General features: G+C 46.5%; 1 protein-coding gene across 1 annotated transcript in view; it reads right to left on the bottom strand.

Moving 5' to 3' along the window:
- Positions 1 to 25,848, bottom strand: part of THBS4 (thrombospondin 4) — a 40,851-nt gene that overhangs the window by 11,385 nt on the left and 3,618 nt on the right. The window contains exons 2-11 of the mRNA XM_026498720.4: positions 24,325 to 24,528; positions 12,971 to 13,218; positions 10,471 to 10,579; positions 10,008 to 10,090; positions 9,611 to 9,662; positions 9,188 to 9,399; positions 7,574 to 7,711; positions 5,217 to 5,285; positions 3,363 to 3,515; positions 478 to 582 (exon numbers count right to left, since the gene is read on the bottom strand). Of these exons, the coding sequence (XP_026354505.2) occupies positions 478 to 582; positions 3,363 to 3,515; positions 5,217 to 5,285; positions 7,574 to 7,711; positions 9,188 to 9,399; positions 9,611 to 9,662; positions 10,008 to 10,090; positions 10,471 to 10,579; positions 12,971 to 13,218; positions 24,325 to 24,528 (1,373 nt within the window). The remainder of the gene's footprint in view (positions 1 to 477; positions 583 to 3,362; positions 3,516 to 5,216; positions 5,286 to 7,573; positions 7,712 to 9,187; positions 9,400 to 9,610; positions 9,663 to 10,007; positions 10,091 to 10,470; positions 10,580 to 12,970; positions 13,219 to 24,324; positions 24,529 to 25,848) is intronic.

The following is a 25,848-nucleotide window of genomic DNA, read 5'->3' as shown; positions in this document are numbered from 1 at the left end:
TTTAGTAACGCATAATTGACAAAACGAATATATTTGAAGCGTACGTGTCACGGATTCCCACCGTTAACACGTCCAGCTCCTCACATGTTGACCTTTTTTTTTTTCTGCAAACATTAAAGTTCTGCCCTTTCAGTGAATTTCAATTAGATTGTACTGTGTTATCAGCCAAAGTCACCATGTTGTACATGAGATCCTCAGACCTTATTCATCTTATCACTGAAAGTCTGTACCCTTTTATCCACTTCTCCCTATTTCCCCCGCCCCCATCTACCTCTGTCTTAGGTCAGAAAGGATTTCCGATCTCAAGTCTGATGGCAGCCGCCTGACTTCATCGTGGATGGCTGTTTTGCAACGTGTGAGATACAGCTGCTTGAAAAATGCCATTTTCCATGGAGCCCACAGAATCTCTCCCCCAGAGAACACAGGGCTCTGGAAAGCCACGGTGGGTGTAGTTTTTCCCCCGTGTGCCCTTCTTACCTTCTTGCAGTTCCTGGCAGAGCACGGCAGTTCTTCGTCGGGGTAACTGTCGATGTCCACGTCCCTCCCGCAGATATAGCCGTCGCCAGCCCAGCCGACGCCGCACTGTGAAGGCAAAGCCCAGCACGCACTTGGGGAGCTGAGCCTGGTCGGGGGGGGGGCGGGGAGGGGGCGACTGACAGGGGCCTCCGCTCTGAACCTCTGAATCCTTGCTCCCGTGTGCATGTCCCCAGAGGGAGGGCCCAGAGCGACACAGCGTTGACAGGATTTTAAAACTATTATTTTTTGATTAGTCTAATGAATCAAAAGGTACAAAGGGACAGAGTGGAAACTCCTTCCCATTCCTGGTCCCTTGGCTCAGGCAATCCATTCTTCTGTATCCTTTAAGAAATACGCCACGCACAGACAGGCAAATACATTCTTTTTCTTCTTTTGTCTTTTGACACAATTGAGAACACAGCATCATACCTTGGAGCTCTTTCCATACCCCTCACGTAGAGCCAGGCCATTCTTTCTGATGGTCACAGGTGCGTCCTACGTAAAGTGGTACACGTGTGCCTCCACGAATTCAACCAGTCCTTTACTGGTGGGTGTCTGGTTTGTAAAACACTTTTCTACTGCATACAATGCTAAAACAAGGAAGTCTAGGACATTTGTCCTTCTGCGCCCGTACTGGTTTCTCGGTGTGGAAAGCTTGCTTCAAAGGGTCGTTGTAATTTTGAGTTACTGTTGCAATGTTCTCCGTGTGACTATCTAATGTCCTCTCAGCAGAAACGAACGTGTGTGGCTTTTTAACATTTTCCTTATCATTCTTCCACTACAGTCCTAGCTCTGAATTTAACAGTCTTCTAGATCCGTTCCCACCAAAAGAATAACCTTCCAGGGTGCTTTACCTCTATTCATGCCCTTTCAACAGAGAAAGATTCCCCCAGGTGCACGGTTGGGTCTGCAAGTTCTCTTCGTCCCTGGAAAAGTCTACCCAAGTATCCTGCCACCACCAGCCATGGACTTCACTGCCAGCATAATAGGCATTAACAGTTATTCTATATCAGACTGTATTACCATTGTCTCCAATCGGCACAATGACCCTGCAAGGTCGTTGTTTTCCCATTGTACCAGAGACAACTAGGCTCTCAAGCAAGGGTCACCGGCAAATCAGAGAGAAGAGAAATGCTTCCCTACGTGGTGCCCTGGGCATGAGGTGGGACCTGGAAGCTCAGCCCAGGAGCAGGATAGACACCTGCAGAGGGGGCAAGTAGGACAGCAGGAACACAGAGGAAGAGGACCTGGAAAAGAGGAGGGAACCAGAAAGGCAGGGAGGGGGCAGAAAGTCTGAGGAACAGAAGCAGGGCCAAGGGAAAAGAAACTCTCCATGAATAAACGTTAAATTTCCTGGCCTTGCTAATCAAAATAAGGTGATTGAAGACCAGTGACTTCCTAAGCGGCAGCCTGCCTGCTCTCAATCACCCAGGCTCTCCTGCAACCAGAGATTTAGAAGGCAGGAGGCCAAAGACGCCCCTCCCTTACGGGCCCCTATTTCCGCTCAATTGCTTCGGCGGGCCTTCAGAAGGCCTGGAAAGCTCAGCCATGGGGTATGGTTCTTGACTCATTTTAATGAAGAAAAAATTTCCTCTAGGAACAAATACATTTTTAATGAGCCATTTTCTGGCAGATTAAATTATTTTAGTAGTCACACCAAGTATATTAATCCTTTCCCATCTGTCGTTGTGCCTTATTACAAATTCAAAAACATATTAAGAGCCCCATCACCCACCATCCCAGGGAAGTCATTAATTTGTTCACACAAAATCAGGATTTACACATAGATTTACCCTTGCCTCTCAATGGTAATAAACATGCCCAGGCAACAGGAATTAGGAAAGTCGTGGGGTTTTCCCCTCCGACCTAGCTTGCTCCTTCATCAGGACCTTGTCACGGACTATCTGTGCTGCTAGAGAGAACGGACGCTATTAAATTTAACTTCTTTCTGATTCTTCTCGTTTTCCCTATTTGAAAAGCGATATGCTCACTGTAGAAAATTTTGCAAGCGTAACGTTAAAGAAGTCTAAGTTTGAGGTAGAAAGAAGGATCAGGTGATCACTGTGAACCCGCAAATCCCAGGATCGGAAGGGCCACCTGCCAGGGCCTGGCTCACTGCGAAGGAAGGAAGGAGAAGACGAGCAGCTGAAGTGGCTGCTGTCTCAGCATCTCCAGGCCCTGAGCACCCCAGAGCCCGGGATTTGGGAGTGGATGGCAGGCCTGGGCCTTCTTCTTCACCTCTGGCCCACCACACACTGCCTGGCATGAGACCGGGGTCAGCCTGTGACCGTCCCGCGCTCTTGCCAGCCGCCGCCTCCCCAGATTGGCTCCGGGTTGGGACACAGAGACGAAGAACAGTGAGCACCCCCTGAGCCATTCCGGAATCCAGGTGCGGGTGGACTCGGAGTAGTGCCGCCGGCCCCCTCCTGCTCACCAGGGGACACGGGCTCTCTGGGCGTGTCTGACAGCTGAACCACCTCACTGCACACAGCCGTGGGTCCAAAGCTACACGCGGAAGGGAGGGAAGGAGGCGCCTTCCCTTCTTGCTGCCCACTTCTTGGCCCTTCGCAGAGGGTGCCTGGGAGGGGGGGCTCCCCCGCGGATGTGCCCGCGGACATGGTGTCGACCCCGGCCAAGAGGGAGAGAGAAGGCAGCTGCTGTGAGAGGGACTTGAGGCTGCTCCCCAGGAGCTCAGTGAGCCCTGTTCCTATCACACTCTGCATTTATCTCCTTGGGAATGTTTTCACTTTTGAGTCCTTTTCACCGGGAAGCAAGGAGAACCGGAGGATGGGAGGTATTTAAAACGGAAGAGGAAAACATGGTGAGGCGGGTGACGAGCAACTCACCACACACGTCACGTCACCCTGCCTCTCTTCGATGCACTGCGCGTTCACGCTGCAAGGATTCAGCTCAGGGTTTCTGCAGCTTCTTTCGGTTTTGCATCCCCTCGTCTGATCACCCGTGTACCCTGGTTTGCAGGGCCCACAGCGGTAAGATCCCTGCAGGGAGCAAAGATCGGACGGTGAGCCAGCGGCTCAAAACTGCGGGCAAAGCTCCCGCGATCGTGTTCACTTTCCTATGTACCCGACGATGCCGAGACGACGTGACCCCCGTGCCTGCCTCTCCACGTACGTGTCCATCTCATAAAATTGTGGGAACCCGGAGGAAGACACCGCCAGCCTGGAAGCTGCAGCGAGCTGCGCAGACATGAGGCTAGAACAAACCACTGTCACTGGCCTGCCAGCTCCAGTGTGAGGACAAAGGGGGGAAAGGCCTGATGGTGCCGGGGAAGCTCTGGGAGGTGGAGTGAGAATTTATTCTGGGGACAAGGGAGGTGGTGTGATTGAAAAGCAGGTTAGGGGGAAAAAAGGGCTTTTTTTAAACCATTCCTTTGGCTTTTTTACAACTGAGTGACAGAGAACAGGTGCACAGAGAAATGTCAGTGGCCCTGCCCCAAGTATTCTCGGTGAGCGAGGCAGCCATGGAGGTGGCCTGGCAAATGAGCTCTCAGCGCCACGGCAACGGCACCACCAGGCCAGCCACGACTTCATGGTTTCTTTAAACAGCTTGACTGAGATCAAATTTACATCGCATGAAAGACACCGTGTGAAACCTACAGTTCAACGATCTGGGTCACTGACAAACTCCTACTTGCCACATCATAAGGGTGTCCTTCAGTGGTCCTTCTTGGTCTATGAGCCTCACTGGACTGCTCCGTGGGGCCACTTCTTGCCTTTTCTCTGCTCCTGCTCTTTCACCTCTGCCCCTTCTTGAGGTTCTCTGCAGTTCTACTTTCTAGAAAGTTCCACTGTCTAGTTTCCTTCCCCGAGGGTGGCTTTAGTGATTCCCTTTATGTCAGTGTCTCCCAAATCTATACCTGCACCCTAGGTAAGACAGCCCTGGGGAGAAGCAAAGAAGCAACAATCCCCACCGACTTCGAGGCAGCAGACTGTGTGAACGAGAACACGGGCTCTGCGGCCAGACTGGAAGCCTTAGGAGATGCGTGGCCCGGGCCCCATCACTTTTCCGTAGCCCAGTGTCTTCAACTGTAAAATGGGAATCACTGTGCCTATTGACAAAGTGATTGTGAGGATTCAAATACGTGACTTGTTATTTATAAAATGTTTTTACATTCAAGGCAACTAGGAACCTAGAGGCGGAATAACTTTCCCAGGGACGTCAAGTTGGAAGCCGCCGTTCCAAAATGGAATCAGTGGCTCTCTTGTGGACAGTTTACTGGGATACGAAACCATATCTAAATATATACATTTTAGGCCCCCTCAAAGGCTAAGCATTTTAATACAAATGACTTTTGAAAAGACTTCTACAAATCATGAATACTATTTGGGGATTGTGTCATCACCAATAAAATGCATCTTCTGAACCAGATACACTCAGAAGCTCTTCACATTTTTAAAATACAAGAACGATGTTTTATTCAATAAATATTTTTCTGAAAGCCCAACATGGCAATTTTGGTTAAGGTCTGCCACTTATAAAATTTTTCTTATATAAAAATTACTTATCAAATTACTCTTACATGAAAAAACTCTTTTTCAACATAAACTTTTATCTTCATTTGCCAATCAAATATATTGTGCCCATCTGTTCTATGTGTGTTTTGGGGTTATGATTCATAAACATACACTTGTTTGAATAACTGATCTGCTTTGATAACATCATCCATAAAAAATGCTTACCAAAGTGTTAATACAGATAGAATTGAGAACACATGCTCCGTTTCGACACTCATCAATGTCGGTGCAGACCTAGGGCAGAGAAGTGTAAAGACATACTCAGTTTAAGAAGAAGTGCAAACAAATTCTGCTTTGTTTTGCTAGCTTTGTGTGAAGGCATGGAATTTCAGGTACGATGCTAACAGGAGCGTCTCTTCCGCCACCTCCTTGCATTTGTACGGATCTGTACTCCAACTAATTTTAAGTGATAGTTGCCAACCTGGTATTTCAAGTTGTTCAGAAAACACAGCTGGTATGGTTAATCTGTGCTACAACCTTTTTACTCAGGAAGATTCTTCTCTATCCTGCTTGGTACTCCATGGACTTCTATCTGAAGATTTCTAGCTTTCTTCAATTCTGGAGAATTCTCAGCTTCCTCCTGCTCCTACTCTTTCAATTCTTTGGAACCACTATTAAACCAATATTAGACTTTCTCATTCATCTCTTCTTTTGACCCTTAACCTCCTTCTTGTTCATATTTTCCACATCTTTCTCTGTGCTGCATTCCGGATGACTTCCCTACATCCACCTCCATTCTCTACGTTCTCTGACAGCTGTCTTGCCCGTCTGTTGAGTTTTGTGGGTTTGTCTGTTGGTTGGTTTTAAGCGGGCTCCACGCCCCGTGTGGAGCCCAACCCGGAACTTGACCTCACGACCCTGAGATGAAGACCTGAGCTGAGATCAAGAGTCGGATGCTTACCCGATGGAGGCACTCAGACGCCCCCCTCACCCACTGAGTTTCAAATGTCAACGATGACATTTTTCAGTGAATAAATTTAACTTGGCTATTTTTCAGAGTTGCCCTTTTTTTTTTCTCATGTTGTCCTATTTTTTAGTTATGGTATCTATTCCTTCCTTTTTCTCTTTATCCCTTCGAATTGTTCTATAGGCATCATGTTTCCTCATGATGGCTTCTTAAGCAAATCACCATTTCTGTTTGTGAACCTATCTTTGGTGGCTCCGTTTTCCCATGTTTCACTGGCAGGGAGTTTCAGACTCTTCCCAGGTGGTATGGTGTTGGCATTAGCCAGGGCCCTGGGGGTTTTACTGCTCCAGGGCTAGTTCTTCATTACTGTTCCGGCCTGTACTCCCACATTACACGAGTAAGGCAGATGTGGAGCTGCTGACAGTGTGCGGTAGGGACCTGGGGCTCTGATTTGTTGTGGGCAGCTTTCCTTTTTGTCAACCATGTCCCAGAGAGGACATCCAGCTTCCTTGTCACTAGTGGGGGCTAGCAGTTTTCTTATCTCCTCCTCATGGGTAGGGTAGCTCTTTGAGGCTCAGGTCTTTAGGAAGGGGTGTTGGGTCTTTCTCAAGGTCCGCATAGGTGCTCAAACCCCAGATCCCCACTCCCAGGGGACACCCAGCCCCCACCTCCTGTGAGCATGAATTTGTTGAGCTGTGGCAAGGTGGCTCCCTTCTACTTCAGTTCAGCCCACCACACTTCTGGAAATCTGACTAGCTCACATAAAGCACCAGTTATTTCCTCTGTCTCTTTTCCTTGGTTTCGTCTTGGAGGTTTTGTCTTTAGAGGAGAGAGAGAAAAACTCTGGGTCATTACTCTAATAGCTTCTTGTCACTCCTGTGTGTCCAGCTTGCCCTTTTTTCTAGTCTAAAAAAGGATGCCCTCTAGAATCCTTCCATAGGTGGCTAGAAAATCATGAACCCCTGCCCTTCTTCAAACCTAATACTTTCCCTAAGGTAGTAAAATATATTTATAGACCAACCATTTTTAAGGGCTGAAAGCATCAAAAGAGTTTCACAGTCAGTCAGTTAAATAATGGCCAGGATATAGTAGTACATTTGGAAATGAGACTGTCACAAAGTGCTTGAGTGCTTTATGGCGATTTATAGCTTACATAGGAAGAAGGGCGGGTTCCTCAGGGCATTACTTCTACTCTTGAAATCCTCTCATCTCTGAAACAGCTTCTTATCAGCAACAGTGACTCTATAAAAGTGACCGAATTTTTCAAAGCTTTTATTTGTTTCCCTGATTCTCAAGTTATTCTGCAGGACAAAACGTTCAGTGGCTCACAGAAGAGGCCTGAAATCACACCACATACTGAGGGTTACCCCACTCACTGTTTTCCTAGCGATACCCTGTTATCCTGATTTAACAGCTTCCTCCCTACTAGACATTATGAACATATATGCTCAGAAATGAGTCGGAAAGCGTCCTCATTTGCCCTCGGGGCACCGTGACGTTCCGCGTGGCATTGGCTGTTCAAAGAGTAGTTATAATGAAAGAGGTGGGCGCAAACCAAAGTTTTTTGGTTGGTAATTCAGATTTAAAAAATAAATAGACCATCACTTCAGCCCACCTGCTTGTTTGACTTGGCAAAACTGATGCCGACACCCTGTACTATGGGGCCGGTGAAGCCCACGGGGCAGGCCTCGCACCGGAAGCCGGGAGCCAAGTTCACACAGCGCACGCCTGGGTAGCAGGGATGGTATTTGCACTGGAAAGGAAAAGAAAACAAAACAAAACCAAAGTCTTAAGCCACACAGGGAAAACACAAACTTTCATTCATCTATTCAGACGTGCTTGTTTACTCAACTCTCCATTTGTCGGTGACCAAAATGGTAAAAGGAAAGAAAAGCTTCTCGTTTTATAGTTACCCACAGAATCCCAGACACACACAGTCGCCTTTTGGTGGGGTTTGCTCTATCACAGAATGACGGCACAGCCGAGTGAGAAGGTCCTTCATGACCACCAGTCTACCTCCCAGTGTCAATTCCCTGGTATTCTACCTTGTAATTTAAAAATCACCATGACAGGACAGTGCTCCTGGACTGCTTGTCACCTGGCTGTTAGAGGACTCCAAACACACTACTGAACCACCTTCGCAAATGAAGAGGTCCAGAGAAGACTCAGCCAGGGTACTTGTGTTTCTGGTAAGACGTGGTCTGTCAGGGTCTGGGCCTGCCTTTATGCCCTATCAAGTCCGTGGCTTTCCAAAGCTCTCGGAGCCTAGGAGACTGGTTCTTTTTTTTTTTTTTTTTTTTTTTTTAACCACTTCAACTAATGTAAAAAACATGACCATTTCCTGCACTTTCAAAAGGAGGAAAATTCCAGCTCACAGATAGAATCCAGATGCAGTTCTGTGAAACATGCACGATGGTTCTCCAATAGAGGGTTTACTACAGACCATCTTAATTGCTTACTACCCGAGGAAGTAATTAGCTGAGTGCTACCATGAGCCTGCAGGAGCTGTGGGTGTGTCTGTGTGTGCATACGCACGCACACCTAAACTCCTTGCTCGCACCTTGCCCCCTTCTTTCTCCTTCTAGCCCTCCTCTGGCCTGGGGGGAAGGGAAAGGCATATTCTGGTGGTCGTCTTGCTACCTATGTGAACACTGCTTTGGGACCGGACTAAGGACGGGCTAACCATGCCCTTGAACCAGCCTCCTGCAGAGGCTTTGCAAGCCGGCCGAACAACCTGTGTTCGCCGTATGTGTCTTCCTTCAGAACTTTGATACTTACGGGTTATAGGACCTCCTCCACGGGTCTTGTGGGTTTAAGATCCCCCTCTGCATTTCCAATTTAGGAAGGCTGAAGAAATTAGTTGCAAGCCCTGAAATATACCCTAACACAGATCTTCCCCCTCCCACATACGTAGAAGGGTAGAAAAATCAAAACTAATGCTGACTGCATCGGAGAAATAAATCGGTGTTGGAGTACAAATGTCAGCACGGTAGCAGCACGGCCCAGGCGACAGCTGGAGACAGAGACGGGGGATATAACGAACGCAGCCACAGCACTGTGTGCCTCCTTCGTGCCCCTGCTCGTGGTCACTTGTGCTCTCTAAGGGCTCATGACGGTGTAGTTTTTATGTCACCTGGAGGACACCCCGAGTCACCCCTTAGTCATCCACCTGGCTACAGGGTGTCCAAGATACTTAGGGATCCCCTACCCCATCGAGTTGAACTCTTACCTCGTCGATATCAGAACAGGTGATCCCGTTTCCGGTGTAGCCGTCAGGGCAGGGCCCACACTGGAAGCCGTCTCTGGTGTCCGTACACCGGACGCCGCGGAAGCAGGAGTTGGAATCACAGCGGCGCACGGGAGGCATCGGGGATGTCGCGGGTGCTGGGGGTGCCGGGGGCACCAGTGTGTTTGCGGTTGGAGACTGAAAGCTGAGTGGACCTAGAGAAAAACAACAGTCCATAGACTTAGTGACCACCAGAGAAACACAGCTGATACAAAATGAAACCTGGTTTCCCAACGAGCTCCCCCTTCCCTCCAACTCTGCCAGTCGCCCAGAAACCACGGTCCAAGTAGCGTCCCCCCAGGCCCTTCGTCCATCCTCACCTGCCCGTCCAACTCAGAACGAAGCAGTTACTGGAACAGCACTTACCGCAAGCCTGGCACTCCGCTACAGTGTTTCGCAAAAATGTCGTTTCCTTGACCTTTAGAAATGGGAAGGGAAAAACAAGATGGAAAAGGAGGATCTGATACATAATCCAGGAATGAAAGAATTCACGTGTAGCAATCTAAGTAAACACTTCTCAGGGGGGTGCAAAGGTAGCCCTCGACGGCACCCTCTCTGCTCGGAGCCGTGGTGTTTATCCCACCTCTGTCCCCCATCTCCAGAGCCCTCCTAACAGACCCCCAGGGTGGTGGGCACATGGGGCCACCTGAGGTCTGCCTCCTGGCCCGTCTCCCCGCCTCTGCAGCCCCTGCAGCCCCACGAGCTCGTACGATGAGCTCTCTGGCAGGACTGGGGTTTTCTGATGCGGTGTCCTCGTCGTTACCTGCTGTCTCAGAAGATCCTTCACCTCTCCCAGTAGCTGGTTCAGTTGTGTCATTTGCCCCAAGAACTGCCGATTAAAGTCTCCTGTAGCAACAGCAAAAGGCAAGGAGCATTCAGCCACTAACAGACGCTCCTACGGCGGCTCAAAAACAAATGATTTCCCGGAGAACCATCATGACAAATACCTAGGGTACAGGAATTTAACTTGGGGGTAATTCGTCTAATTCACCTAAAACACGATAACGATGCTGCTGGCTGTTAGCCCAAATTCCGAGTTATAAAAATAAAAGTGCAATGGAGATATTTCTTGTCCTGGACTTTGGTACAAGAGCCTGATTTCTGTAGACACATCCTATTGGGGTGCTCTGCCGAAGTCCACCTTTCAGTGATGGGACCCAGTGCCCTCGGGGGCTGAGGCTTTATCTGGATGGATGGAGGTGTGCCGACTGCCCAAGAGCCCACACCTGTGCTTGTGGTGGCCAGGGGCTCACTCTGCTGCAGGAAGCAGTCTTGCAGGCTGGCCACCTGGAACAGCGAGCCTCTCACCACCAGCTTCAGCTCTTCCAAGTAGTCCTGGAAGAAATCACATTCATACCACACATTGCTGACACTGCCCAAAAGCCAACGTGCTTGCATATTCACACAATTTTCCTAACAGACTAAATAGCCCGGTATCCTTGGACTCTGACATCTTACATAATTTTGTGGGTTTGATTTTTCCTAAAACTGCCAGCCCCATCCTTTTGATGGAAGCAAATGTGGAAGTAGCCAATAGCCTAGGAACATGTTAGCATCCAGCTTGGCCTGAGGGTTCATCAAGGGGGATCTGAGGAGAGGAAAGGCTTTGCGTTTCATGGTAAACAAGTTATTTTGTGGCAGGAGCCTGTTCAGAATTGTCTGGAATTTATTTATGGAGTTTAGACCGTAATAAATAAGATACTGATCTCAATTTTAAACACTATTGTTTTTAGCATGTCTTAGCTCTAGGTTTTAGCGAAGTCTCTGATCGTCTTGGGCTAGGAGAATGAATAAACAGTACATTCTATGGTTATTAGGTAGCTGGAATCATAGTTTTACATTATGTGTTGATATCAATCATTCTGTGTTAGTCACAAGATCAATTTCCTCACGCCTTTATTTTATAACTTTCAATTGTACCATTATATACTCATGACAGAAAAGTTTTTGTTAATTGCTAATGTAAAGTCATCATCCTTATTTTAAAAATGAGGATGCTAAGGATTTTCAGAGGAATTCTACTTTTCATTTTAGCTAAGTTATGACATATGCAACACGTGTTATATAACGGATATTGTTTCGGACATCAGGCTATGAGCCCTATGGAGACAGGGCCATGACTATTTTGCCCGCTATGCTTTTCCCTAATGCCTAGAATATACCTATTTGTTAATTCACTGAATTAATGAGGTGACTATGAAGATAGAGCACTGTAGTCTCTGATGGTCAAAGGACTTAGAACTTTTGAAAAAAATTCCAGTAAGCATAGTTTCTGGTGACCTGTTGTGGCTGACTCCTGGCTTTTACAAAGTGACTTATTGGGTAGTAGACACCAATTTCTGAAATGACAGTGATGCAATTTCTATCATTCTGATTATTTGGGCTACTTTGGGGATTCAGAAATAAAGTTCTGTATATGTCTCTAGTCACTGTTTTTTTTCCTACGTAAATCTATACTAAGTATACAAACATCTTTCTTTTTCTGCAAAAACAAAACGAAATCCTTGGATTTTAGCTTTCTTGCAATTTCTGCTTGAAGACGCTTCCTGTTTTCCAAGCACAAAATTCTAGTATCAGATTCATAGTTTTTATATTATTTTGTATTATTTTATATTATGTAAAACTCCTCAGCATTCCTAGTTGTAATAGATATTATTATTTACACCCAGCCTCTTAGTACAAAGGGCTCAGAGCAGCTTGTAACCAAAGCACATATAATAAAATAATAAAACAGAAATGCAAAGTGAGGCTTGAGGCTCAGAAAATAATATTATGGGCCATAACAGATGACTACAGTTACTGATTTTGGCACTGACTTCCACATCAGATAAAATTGAGGAACTATGACCAGTTACAGTTAAAATTAATGGAAAGGACAAAGAATGCTAGGAAACAAACTATTCCCTAACACAGAATTTTAAAAGAAATACATGTGGCAGTTTCTATGGTAGGTACCATGATATAATAAAAAAAAAAATACCATCAACATGGCATAAAACAGACGACAGAGGTGACGGAACCTTTAAGGCCTCGTGGAACTAAGTTGGCAATAAGGTCCTTTTTGTTAGGGATGCTCTAATGAGACCTGCGAAAAATGTTGTTCCTAAGCCCTTGGCAGTTTCCAATCATTCTTTATCACTTTTGTTAAATAATATCATTATAGAAAGATTAAAAATAGATCATCCTATCGCTCTAAGATTTTGTTTTTGTTTTACGTTTAAGTCATCTCCATGCCCCATGTGGGACTCAAACTCACGACCCCACGATCAAGACTCACACGCTCTACCAACTGAGCCAGCCAGGCACCCCCCGAAGACTGTTCGATTTTTGCTAATCCTTTCCAACTCCACAATTATGTCCCAAAAGTCTTCACTTAGCACTAAAGCAGCAGCTTTCAATTTTAGCTTCCCACTAGAATCGGCATTTTTATTTATTTTTTATTGTTTTAATAATAATTTATTATGTTATGTTAGTCACCATACAGTACATCCTCAGTTTTCGATGCAGTGATCCATGCTTCCTCGTTTGCGTGGAACGCCTGCGCCTTGCCACCACTTCTATACATTCGATTCAGTTTCTCCTGCGGGGGGGCCTCCAGCAGAGTTTAAGCGCCAGGTGATTCTAAGTACGCGGCCAGACCCCTTCCTGCCCTCGGCCTATTCCTCTGCATCCCCTGAGCCTGGCAGCCCATCTTTCCACTTTGGAGAACGGTTTGTGGGTTCCTACCTGTGCCTTCCTCTGGAAAGTCCTCAATTCGACGGGCTCGGGACTCTGGGAGGAGCGGGAAAAGGCTCTGGGGAGATTGTGCACAGAGTCCACCTGGGCGCAGTCCACATAGAGCTCCACGGAGCCAGCCCCTCGCTGCAAGTTGCTCAGTCTCAGGAGGACCCTGTGCCGCCTGCCGTCAGCCAGCTGCAAGTTGTTGAAAACCACCAAGTGAATCTTCCCGTCGCTCTTCAGGTAACGGAGGATGGCTGCAACCAAGCACAGACCGGAGAGTCGGGGGGAGCGAGTCGCTGCCCGACAGCCTCCAGGTCCCACGGCTGGGTTACAGGGAAGAATGCAAGCCAGCCGGAACCGGACATCTTCCACATCCTGAGTGCCAGGCGTTGTTCTAGGCACTGGTAGCCCACCGTTACTGAGGATGCTCTGTGCGCATGAAGACCGTAAGTAGTAAATCTGAAAATACGCTATTTCAGACGGTGATAAGTACGATGAGCAAGCAGAACTCATCGAGAGTCTGCAATCCAAGGAAGCTCCTCGACACCTACCTTGATTTACCAAACAGGTACTGAGCACCACCCTGGGGGGCGCGGGGCTGCCCTGGGCTGCTTTCAGCGTTTAATCTCTATTCGTTGCAACACTAGCAAATTGGAGTAACTCCGGATGACACACGTGAAGGTCAGGTGAGGGAAGGCACTTGCTGGAGGACGTCGTCAGTGGCAGGGCTAGAATCTGAGCATGGCTTACTCCGTGGCTAAAAGCACGTGACGTGTGGCTAGGCCTCTGTCGGCATATCCTGCAAGGGCGAGAATCTGCCATACCGGCCCTCAGCAACCTTTCTGCAGTTTAACAATGCTCAGTTAGAGAACCAGAGATACTCGTGGTTGCAAAAGAAGGACTAGAAGAGGATCCACGACCTCATTTTCTCTTTGTTTTTTCTTTTTCTACGCAGGTAGCTATCTACTCACTTATCTTGTTTCGGCTCAAGCATGTTCACTTTCTGTTAAATAAAAACTCACACACATTTTAGGATTCTGGTTTTCTGTCTGGTTTCATTCCATTATTGTCTTGAATTTAGTGAGCCCTGAGCTGAAATCTGTTCCTGGCTGCTGGGCCTTTGGGAGTAAAGCCCAACGGGTGAGGTTTGCTATAAAGACCAAAGTGAAGTGCTTCCAAGGGCTTAGTGAGCCTACCAAGAACACCTCCAGATCCATTCATAGGTCCCGTTGCCAAACCCAAGTTCACTACCAGACGCATCACTTCAGAAATACATAAGAAACATGTGGCCCACCCTGTATTGGAGTAAGAGAGGGTGGGCTGGCTACTTAAATCATGATGTAATCATGAGATGGAATACCATGGAATAGGTGCATACTACAAACACAAAAACGTTCCCGGTATTTTGCTGTGGGGAAAAAAGGGTTGAATCATGGTGTAATTTCATACAGAAAAAATAAACATAAAATTAGGAGGAAATACGTCAACATGACTATGTCATTGCTGGCTGCATGGATGACGTGTTTTTCCTCTTGCTCATCCTCATTGTCTAAGTTTTGCACAAGAAACGTGCATTGCTTATATGATACAAAAAAGAAACGAATTACACACATATACGCAAACTGTGCTTCTATCAAGTTGTACGATTTGTAGCAAGGAACGTGGACTCTCTTTCCTCGGGTACCGTTTCTGTGGAGAGTAGATGCCGACTTGGTACTGCGTCCCGGAGTAAGCAGCCTGCTCAGGCTGCGGCACTGCCAGAGAAAATAACCACTACTGTGAAACTTCAGAGTCCATTTGAAGACTTCCTCCAAATACATTATACTTTCTAGGTTGCTATTCCCACTGCTTCTCCAGTCTGACTAGGTCTGCTTTTCCATTTGACCAAGGCTGGAGAGGGCCAGATGGCTTTAGGTTCTGTATGTAGAGAGATGCCAGGAGGAGTAAGGAGATCTTTTATGCTTATGCGGTCACTACCGCTTGCTTACCAAGAGCAAAGAATTGGTAAGACCTGGCAAGACAGACTGGCTAGAAGGCCTTTGTGTGACTATAGGACAACACTGCGTTTTCTGAAGTAAAGTACTGTTGAGACGTAAATAAATGTGTATGAAAAGAAAGAATGGGAAGGAAGAAAAGCCACAGGAGCAGAAATTCTTGAGGTATTTTAAATATGGGATACCACAGAATTTTTACCCCTTTATTTACCATTGTTGAGAAGTTAAATAATAACTGCTTAGCTGGAGATTGGAGGCATATATGGTTCTCAAAGGGGTAAAATTGACCAGAACATATGCACGAATTCAACTTTTTAAAGATCTCATTCATTTGAGAGAGTGAGAGAGAAGGGAGGCGGGAGCAGAAGGAGAGGGAAAAGCAGACGTGGGGCTTGATCCCACCACCCTGAAACCACGACCTGAGCCAAAACCAAGAGCTGGACGCTTAACCGACTGAGCCACCCAGGTGGCCCACTAATTCAACTTTTTAAAACTCTTATTTATTGTTTTGAACAGTTTTACAAATACCTGTAGTTTTTACAGGCCAATGAAAATCCCACTGGGACCACCGAACTTCAATTAGGTCATAGACACGTATAGTCAACACCTCCTAATTCTCTTTCCAGCCACAATCTAGCCTCCTCATATTAACAGCTGAAGAGGACACCCACCGTGGCTTAAAACAAATGGCCTTGGTTTTCTTCCCCAAAGTGTTGGTTCTGTGGAATTCAAAGGAAACCTATTTTCATGGGCATCTTGCCTGCTTTTTAACAGGCCTTCCAGGGCATGTGGACCATGATTTATTTTCATAACGGAATCGCTAGGTTTAATTTTATAACCAGTACCCGGTGGAGTACTTCACCCATAGCAGGGGCACAGTCAACACCGTGCGCAGGAACTTTCACTGAATAATAAAGTGATTGCATTGGAAGCGCTTCATATGTAGATTAAAAAGTTAGGAGAATGGCAATTCACCATCTATTGCCAGGACAGAACCTCCGCTTGTGGTCATGCTGTCACTTACGGGCCTTCTAGACTCTGCCTTGCTTTCTGTTGCAACGCAATACTGAGACGACACATTCCTCCTGCTCCTAGATCTTGTGACAATAGCGGGGGGGGGGGGGAGGAAAAGAAGAATTATGGAAACTTCCATCTTCACAATGTCTGTTAGCAGAAAAATTATCAAGTGCTTTGACATTTACCATTCTTCATATCTGATCCAGTAATTCTCATTTCTCTTACGGCTTCCATTTTTCATTTTGCTGTTTTATTGCAAACTCCTTACTTCAGTGCTTCAATACTTATTTTACCTTCAGAGCGGTAAGGCTACCCCAGAGGGCAGACAGGCACCTGCTCAGGAAACTCAATGTTTTCACATCCGTCATAGTGAGTCCAGAAACAGTCTACAGCTCTGGCTCCAGGAGCCTGCAGCCTGCTGGGTGGAAGCTCCCCTGACCTTCTCCAGAGACAGCGAAAATGGAACAGGAGAGAACAGACGTGGCCGCTTTCCTCTCTCTGGTCTCCTTTCCCAGTGCTCACCTAGCCCTATCTTAGCCCAACACACGCACGCACGCACACACACATGCACGCACGCACACACACATGCACGCACGCACGCACGCACGCACGCAGCAGAGAGAGCAAAACAGAGCTAGTACGACCATCATTTCCTCGTCCAGCAGGAGTGCAGAGCCAGCCGCCTGACGCTGGAAGGAGCGGTCTTCTCCTGCGTCCACCGCACCTCGGCCCATCACCACCTCCAGGAGCACCACACTCGGGGAAACCAGTCACTGGACGCATCTGTCTCTTCAGCTGCGGCTTGCCGAGTTCTCGTAGGCCCTCTTCACTCACCACCCGCTGAAGCCTGCTTGTTGGTGCTATCAGCCTGCCTCTCACAGGGCCAGTGCAAAGACCCGGTGCACATCTGACTACAACCGAAGGTCGCGGGTCTCCACGGGACGTCTCCCGCCTCTACTCTGTTCTATCGCTGGGTGTGGCCCCAGATTCCTGACTCACCTTCCTACTGAAGCTTTCTGGCTGCCGTTTCTCTGGACTGACAGGACTTGAGAGCTTGAGCTCCTTACAGGACTCTTCTGACGAAGTCACTGCCTCCTCCTCAAAGCCACGCACCAGCAAGCAAGTGGAATCTTTCAAGAGCTCCCCAGCGGCTCCTAAGTCACGCCTAACCTCCTGGCCCCAGGACTAGCTGCCCCCCTCCCCCGGCCTTCATTCCCCTCCGTGCTGATGCCCAGCCAAGCCAAACAACATGTCTTAGGTTTTCACCTTTCTCTAGCTTTCTCTGGCTTCCCTCATCCTTCCCTCTGTGTGGAATGTTCTCTTCTCCATCCCTCCCCTTCCTGATCCATCACTGCTGCACGTCTGAAGCCAACACCCAGCTCCAAGGCACCCTCCTCCCTGAAGTCTTCCTTCTTCCCGAAGCCTGGCAATTGTTCTCCTTCCTGTTCCCATAACACTTGCTCTGGACTTTTCTAGCTCAACCTTCCCAGGACGCAGAGTCCAGTCATGGCCCAGATACCTAATAGGTATGTGACCCTCACCTGTTCATTTTGCCAAGTGTCCATTTCTTAAACTATTAAATGGAGCTAATAATAATTGCCCTTTTGGTCTCATTTTTTTCAGTGGTGGTCATTAAGAAAATAAACGGCTACACAACTGCAGATTTGAGTATATCTATGTGTGTTTATCCTTATCTTCTCTATCAGAGCATAAGCACTTGGGACTAGGATTCTATTTATTATTTTTCTCATATACTATACATCTGACAACACCAAATATAACCACTTATTGAATAAAAAAGAGATAAAATAGAGTAGTCCTGTATCCACTTTTTTTTTTTTTTTTTTTTTTTTTTTTTACCCACAAGCTCTTAAACAATGTACAGGGGCGTTTCCATTGATTTTTACAAATCTTTTCCTTCTAAACTTCACGTCTTTGTACAGTAGACAATTTGAGGTCGGATTTTGCGGCTCCATTTCCATGGCCGGATACCAGGCCGACAGCAGAACCACAGAGCCTCGCCTGATTAAAGGCCGTCTCCGCGACTGGCGGGAGACAAAGGAGCAAACCCAAGCAAGGAAGATTTGCAATACTGCTTTCTCGGAAAGGAATTTTCAAAAGGTGCTGTTTAAAAAGTGGACTTGGTGGTCAAAAATATTATGATGTACTGAATGTCAAAGCAATGAAGCAGGTGTCAGCTTTCAAGGACTGGAAAGGATCGTATTTTGTCTGCTTGGGCAAAAGAGTTCAGGGTGACCTGGCCTGCAGGCAGCCAACGCGCGAAGGTAGTCCGGGGCTTTCTGCTTTGCTTGGCAAATGGCTTTGCTCTTTGGCACTTCTAAATATATGATGAAAGCCACTGCTGTCAACCTTTCCTCTTCTTTTTAAATAATTGTACATTTAAAAAAAGCCTCCTTGCCATTAATGTCTCTAGTGATGGATGTTCTTGTTTGCCTTTGCTTATTTATCTTTATGCCCTATACACTGGGTCTTTGTAACTTCAGCGCTTTGGAAAGGCATGTAAAAGGTAAATCATCAAACGGCTTTTCCTGAAAGTACTCTGGGTGACTCCCAGGTGTGATGGATGCAGTCTGGAGGTTCTGAAATCTTAGAGCCGTTTGAACAAACTAAAGTATACATAGTAGACGTATACCCACCCGCCCGCCCCCACACGCCCCCTGCAAAGAAACCATCCAGTGAAGGAAAGTGTAGCAGTTACGTTAAACATCTGCAGAACGCTTTATATTTTGAGAAGTTATGAGATTCATCATGGCCTCAACTATCTGGTTGATGACGAAGCTGTGAGCGTGCACAGAATCCCAAGGTCGGGCTGTAGGAGAGAGTCGCAAAGCAATTCCTTAGGCGCCCATGGGACCTCGCTGGCCTTAGCAGAACCACAGAATCTGAGCTCAATACCTCACTTCACAAACCCTGTCACTAAAAGTACAGCTTCTACCAGCACATTTCCAGGAACAAGGAACTAATTACTTTGCAGAGAAACCCATTTCACTTTTGGATTGCTCTCTAAGATTTTCCAAATATGGAGCCAATATCTGTTCCCTCTGACTTCCACCAATGGGTCCTAACTGTACTCTTCAGAGCTGTAGACAGATTTAGTCTTACCCTTCATCTAAATGCTATTCTTCAAATATTTTAAAGCAACCTTCATCTCTCTCATGTCTTCTACCTGGTTCCTTTATTTCTCCAGATCCCTTAACATTGTGATTTGTGATGTCATAAAAAATGGGGTATAGAGGCCTATAGTTCTGGTGAGTGTCCTTAAGGTAATTTTGGACTTAAGCGTGTCCCTGTGAAATGTGTCCAGGATGAGACACAACATTCTAGATGTGGCCTGGACAGTTAACAAAAAGGTGGGACTCATTAGCTCCCTTAATCTGGCCACATGAATGCATTAATGAAGCCTAAAATTTAAGATTTTAAAAAACTGTTATATCACCGTATCTTTTCATCCATTCATTCAGCAAACATTTCTGAAGAGCTACTAAACAGCAGGCTCTGTGCTCCACACTACTGGGTTCTCAATGTTGTTGACCAGAACTCTTAGGATATGTATCCCTTACCCTGCACTTTGGCAACGTACTTTTCACACCTAGATGATGGATTTATATTTATTCCCATTAAATTTCACCTGATTGCAGCCTATGTGTCAGACTGGTAGGACCTTGTTAATCTTGATGGCATCCAATGTGTTTGACTGTCTTTTCCAGCTATGTGATCTTTGCAAACATGATAAAATACTATTTATGTCTTCACCTAAGTCACTGATACGTTCAATGCCCAAGATAGAGCCTTGACAAAAGCTCTAGATGCTTTGCTATAAAACAGCTTACCAACCCCTCACAGTACTACTTACCTAGCTCCTTCTTTTTTATAGTACCCAGAAAGGAATAATGAGTGACTTCATAAAATTATTTTCTGATGTCAACATACATTATGCTCACAGCATCTTTTTGATCTCTCAGCTTAGAATTGTTACTTTAAAAAAAGTTCAGCATGACTTCTTTTTAGTGAACCCATTTACCTTCAGATAATCCCAGCTTTCTTTCCTAGTAATCCCCGAACACAAGGATAATAGAGCCCTCCAGGAGATTGTCCTAAAGTTCACTAAAATTCTTTCCATTTTCTGTATATGACCACTTTAAAATTGAGCTAATTCAAGGGCACCTCACAAGAATACTGTGAAGATTAAAAAAGAAAATGTGTGTTGAGCCTTCAGCACTGGTACATGATAAGGGCTCCATAAATATTAATGTCCGATGCACCTCATTTTCCACCTTCAGTACTGGGTTCAGAATTCTAATTTTGAAATTATTCTTTCTCATGCTGTGTTTCTCTTTAGCCCACAGGCTTCTCTGTGAACCATTACTCTAACTATTTGACACGTCCTATCCTTAGGCTAAGGAGCTTGACTGTCTGCAGTCATTACTGCAAATTCTTGGGGCTCCCTTCATTACTCAGCACCAAGTTGTTCCTCTGTGGCAATCCAATTAAGACTAAAGAAGCCATTCTTCTTGTTTTCTCTCTCTCTTTTTAAGATTTTTATTTATGTGTGTGTGAGAGAGAGAGAGAAAGAGAGCATGAGAGAGAAAGAGAGAGCATGAGAGAGGGAGAGGGAGAAACAGACTCCTTGCTGAGCAGGGAGCCCAATGTAGGATTCGATCCCAGGACCCTGGGATCATGACCCGAGCCCAAGGCAGACGCTTACCCAACTGCACCACCCAGGCACCCTTTGTTTGCTTTTTCTGAAAGGTGAAGGCCTTATCAAGGTAAGCCAAGAGTTCACCAAATCATCTTCAGAAGACAGTTGCCGAAAAAGCAGAGATCTTCCCTCCCTCTTCTTTATTTCTACCTAGTTTATAGAAGCTTATGAAAGAACCTCAAATTTTTATTGAGCTTCGCAGTCTAAAATATATATATACACACTTTATATAATTCAGTTCTTGCAATCAACCTGTGAGGTAGCTATTATCACCCCCGCTGTAGAGACAGTAAACCAGAGCTAAGCAATTTAGAGACACATTCATGGGGACACAGCTGTTAAGATTGTTTAACTGTGACTCAAACTCAAAATACGAACTGGAAAGGTGCCCTATGCTAGATACAAGAAAAGCATCAACCAGATCTTCTGTCCAGCCAGGTGGTTTCTGTAGAATGCTTATTTCTATCAAGATTGTACCACCTGTATTACTAACAACCTGGTAGATCATTTACCCCAGAAATACTGTATTTCCTTTATAACCTCATCCTAATGGTCTTCAAAATTCACTAATTCATTAATGAATTTGAGCCAGATCCACTGTGTGCCGGACTTCGCGCACTTCCAGAATTTACGCAGTACTGCAGCTCTTCTTCAACAAACAAGGCTACTCTTCTCAGCCTCCATTTATTCAATTTGCTCATGAGCTACCCCTATGAACGAGCCCTGTGCTAGGCGCTGCAACAGACACAGCCGTGAGGTAAGGGAGGCTCCGTGCCTGCTTTGCGGGAGCCTACAGCCTACTGGAGAGAAGACCCAGAGGTAATTCATACAAGGCAAACTAAGATTAGTACCTTCTACAGAAGGGCGAAGTCCTATAATAAAAGATGTCAGAAGGAATAGGAGCTGGGTCTTGCACCTGTAGGATCTGGCAACTCTAGACGGTGCAGGAAGTGTACCAGTGGGGAGCAGAGCGCAAGCGTGAAGGATGGAGGAGGACAGACGGCATGGGTGGGCCCAGGGAATGGTAACGAGTCCATCCAGCTCCAGCGTAGGCTACGTGGAGGCTTGGAAGGAGGGATAAATTGCAAAGGCGGGTTGGGGGTCATGCAGCAGAAAATCCTGACTGCCTAGCAAGGACATGTGTACCTTATTCAGTTTCAAATGGGAAGCCACTAAATACGTCTGCTGTCAGGCATAACTGTGCCAAGTTATGCTTATAAACAGTGATGAGGCGGCCACGGGAAGGACGGCTTGGGAGCGGGAGGGCAGGAGCAGAGAGCTCGGCAGCAGACTTGGGCTCCACAGTCTTCACGGAATCCACTGATTTTAGGAGCTCATCAAGGGCCATAGATAATGACTGGGGCTCACCCCCGGGGAAGAGGATGGTCCCCCAACCCCCTCAAATTATGTCAGGCGTGCATGGCTGCCACCAAATGCCCCAACAGGGAGTCAACACATGCCCTGCCTTTTCCAGGGAGCTAATGGACCCAGTGAGTTCTCCTTCTTGTTCATGTCAGAATGGGCTGCTGTTCCTTCCCAGAACCTTCAGATTCACCAGTGTTGGCAAATCTCTGTCTTTTTTTCCTATTGCTCCCATGAAACTTCTCTATGTCAGAATATTCAACTCTCCAAACTCTGGTATAAATTGCTCTTTGTTTTCTGAGAATTTTCATTTCTGGATTCTGTTAGAAAATATTTGTAAAAAGAATTCTAAGAGCTAGTTATCTTCTCAAACAGCTTGGAGGGTGGAGAGGTGTTCATCAACACGGAGATGAGCCGGAGTTTACAGCTCAGTCACACGACTGGTGGCTGTCCAAAGGAAACACACAAACACTGCGACCTCTCCACCAGCGTTACCTCTGCCCAGACAGAGCCAAAAGAAAGAATCGGTTCCGGGAAGTTGCCGCCTTATGTCTCCAGGCAACACGGATTTTCCACAGTGGGCTCACACACACCGGCCAGTTTCAAAATGGAGGGGGAGAGTCAGTGAGGGCGAACAGCTAGACGCAGAGTGCTTCACTCTACAGAGGGCCCTTTGGCCACTCAGCTGGGTGAGCTAAACAAAAATCTTCTTCTAAAATACACAGTTCCATGAGAAGCTACTGATTTTTGGATGAAGAAGGGTGGTTTTTATAGACCACAAACTGAATAACCTGCTTAGTAGGGCGTGAGCAGTTCTTTCAGGGATGGGAGGCAAATGGGGCCGATTCAAGGCAGAGAAATAGGTGAGGTTACCTCCCATCAGGGCTGCGGATGGGGCAAAGGGGGCAGGGAAGGTTAGACCGTCTGCTGAGCCATGTCCCAAGGCTCCCTGCACTACTGGAGACCTCACCACAGCACCCGAGAGGCCCGAGGTAGAGAGAGCACGCATGTGAGTGGGGAGGGAGGCGGGAAGGGGGAGGTTGGAACTCGACATCGAAGGGGTTAAAATCCCATTCCTTCCTGCTTTCACCTCTGGAGTCTTCTGAAAGCTAAGAATGGGGAATTTCTTCCAGCTCCTAATATCTGAAAATTTAAGTGTTCAATCACAATTGGAATCTGATAGTCTCAAGCACTACGAGTAAAGCAAACTGAAATAAAAATGAAACCTAGCCAGAAGGACCAGTCCTCCTTTCTCTCTTTTATTAAAAGCATACGGTAGCAGAAACACGTATCTGTCACATTCCTCAATAAGCAGGAACAGGTGCTGTCCTCAGGGCATGGGTGGAGGGGAAGGAGATGAAAAAATCGTGACCTTTTTCTTTGCGAGCCATTTCTTAGTATTTGTAGTACCTCATTCTGACTGTGACACACTGGACAGCAAAGCAAACTACCAGGTGTCAGACCTGTGTAAACTGGCACAAAGCAGGTGGAAAAGAGACCTGCTCATTCAGTTCTACTGACCCAGGGAGATTCTCCCCATCAAGTCCAGGAGAGGGCTTGCGGGGGCTGGGAGGGAGGTCTGCTAAGCCGTGCCTCCAACGGGAGGCAAGAATGGTGTGGGTGGCTGCCACAGGCTGCATGTTTGTGTCCCTCCCTCCCTCCAAATTCGTATGTTGAAGCCCCAGCCTTCCATGTGGTGGTAGAAGGAAGTGGGTTTTGGGGAAGTAATTAGGTTTAAATTAGGTCATGAGGGTGGGACCCTCACGATGGCGTTAGTATCCTTATAAGGAAAGGAAGACGGAGAGCTCCCTCTCTCCACTCACACACGCTGAGGAAAGGCCATGTGAGGACAGAGCAGGAGGGTGACGGCACCCAGGCTTTCTCCAGAAACAAAATCTGCTGGCACCTTGATCTTGGACTTCTCAGCCTCCACTACTGTGAGAAATAAATGTCTGTTGTGTGAGCCACCCGGTCTGCGGTATTTGTTATAAGAGCCCGAACTGAGACGGTGGCCTCATGGTCCTGGGTCCTGTCCCTTTCCAAACTGGATCCGGAATAACACAAGGATGGGCATTTTGGCCATAAGCAAGTCTTCGTTCTCGCGCTATGTAACAACTCGCCCTCCCCATACAGGTCAAGGTACAATAACTGAAATGAATGGTGAAGGAGGCTTAAACTGTAGGACGGAACCATCTTAAGGCAAGTAGACCCCAAAAGCTGGAATAGGAAAAGAGTCTTAAGAAAATGATTTCTGCAAATGTGCTTACCTTTGTTCAAGCGTCCCATCACGGTGAATTCAAAATATTTGCTGTTGTCCGTTGAAGAGTAAAGGCCAAAGATGGTGGCTGAACTTTTAGTGTGCAGCTTGAAGGTGGAGATCACGTAGACCTCATTCAGGGTGGGGTCTGTCAGGATCGGCTGCAGAGCAGCTGGGTTCGGCCTCTGGCTGGAGGATGGGAGAAGGTCAAAGACTGGGGAGAACAGGGAAAAGGGGATAATCAGTGAAAGACGTTTGAGACAAACATTTCTTTGAGAGGGCGCAGTGTGACAGTAAGCTGTAAGTAATGTCAACTAACACTGCTACCATGTTCCACATGGCTAAAGTCACCCGTTCTTATCACTCTTATAGTGGCTGGACAGTTGAACCCGAAAAAGTACAACACAATTTTCCTCACTAGGTCATGGCCCTCAAGAAAAGACTAAATTTGCAAACCCTAAATTGCATTTGGCCAAAGAAGTGGCTCTGAAAATGCCCACTAGGAAAAGCACTACTGGCTTAGAGTACAAAGGGGACAGGTGACAGCCACAAGTCACTGTTTCTCCTATGTCCCTAAGCAGTGGGTATCTGCCTTAGGGCCCCTCGTGCACCGGCGGACCAGAGCTCTGGTCCTACTCTCCTGGTGAGAAACGATACAGGGAATGCAACAGAAAGCACGGGTGTGGTGGGACACAGTGTGTCGGCAAGAGGATTTGCTGCCTGTGAGACCCAAGTGTTCCCTTTATGTATTTACAGTTCTCCACTAGCTCTCTGTTAAAAATCCTGGTGCAGGGGCACCTGGCTGGCTCTGTCTGCACAGTATGCAACTCTTGATCTTGGTGTTATGAGTTCAAGGCCCATGTTGGGTGCAGGGCTTACTTTAAAAAATCCTGATATGAAAACAAAATGAGGTTTCTCTTTCTTAACTGTAACCTGACTGATAGAGGTGGTCTACGAAAACTAGAATCCACTTTTCTATTTATATAAAGTGCTTTTGATTAAGCCAGCAGTACTTTCAAACTTTGTAATTTTTATGCAAGCTGTAAGAATGTACATCCAGAGTTATTTTAAAGGCAAAGGCCAAATGGGTAATACTCACTAGAAGTTACTTAGTATTTCTGTTGGTTTATACAAATATTGTTTGAACAATTCCACAGCCCACAGGAATTTTTTTAAATTTTTAAGAAGATTTTATTTATTTGTCAGAGAGAGTGAGAAAGAGCACACAAGCAGGGGGAGCAGCAGGCAGAGGGAGAAGCAGACTCTTCACTGAGCAAGAAGCCCCATGTGGGATTCGATCCCAGAACCCTGGGATCATGGCCTGAGCCAAAGGCAGATGTTTAACCGACTGAGCCACCCAGGCGCCCCTGCAAATGAGAAGATTTGCAAGACAACACAATAGAATGCTGACATGAACAGTAGCTATCTCTGAGTTGTATAATTATACATTTATTTACGTTTCTTTTGCTTATCCAATTTTTATTTTTACAATGAACAGGTGTTGCTTTTACAGTAGGAAAAAAATAAAAGTTAT

The sequence above is a fragment of the Ursus arctos genome, unplaced genomic scaffold (assembly GCF_023065955.2).
Source record: "Ursus arctos isolate Adak ecotype North America unplaced genomic scaffold, UrsArc2.0 scaffold_5, whole genome shotgun sequence".
Classification (NCBI taxonomy): domain Eukaryota; kingdom Metazoa; phylum Chordata; class Mammalia; order Carnivora; family Ursidae; genus Ursus; species Ursus arctos.
Note: the sequence above shows the minus strand (reverse complement) of the source record. Positions and strands in the feature narration are given on the sequence as shown.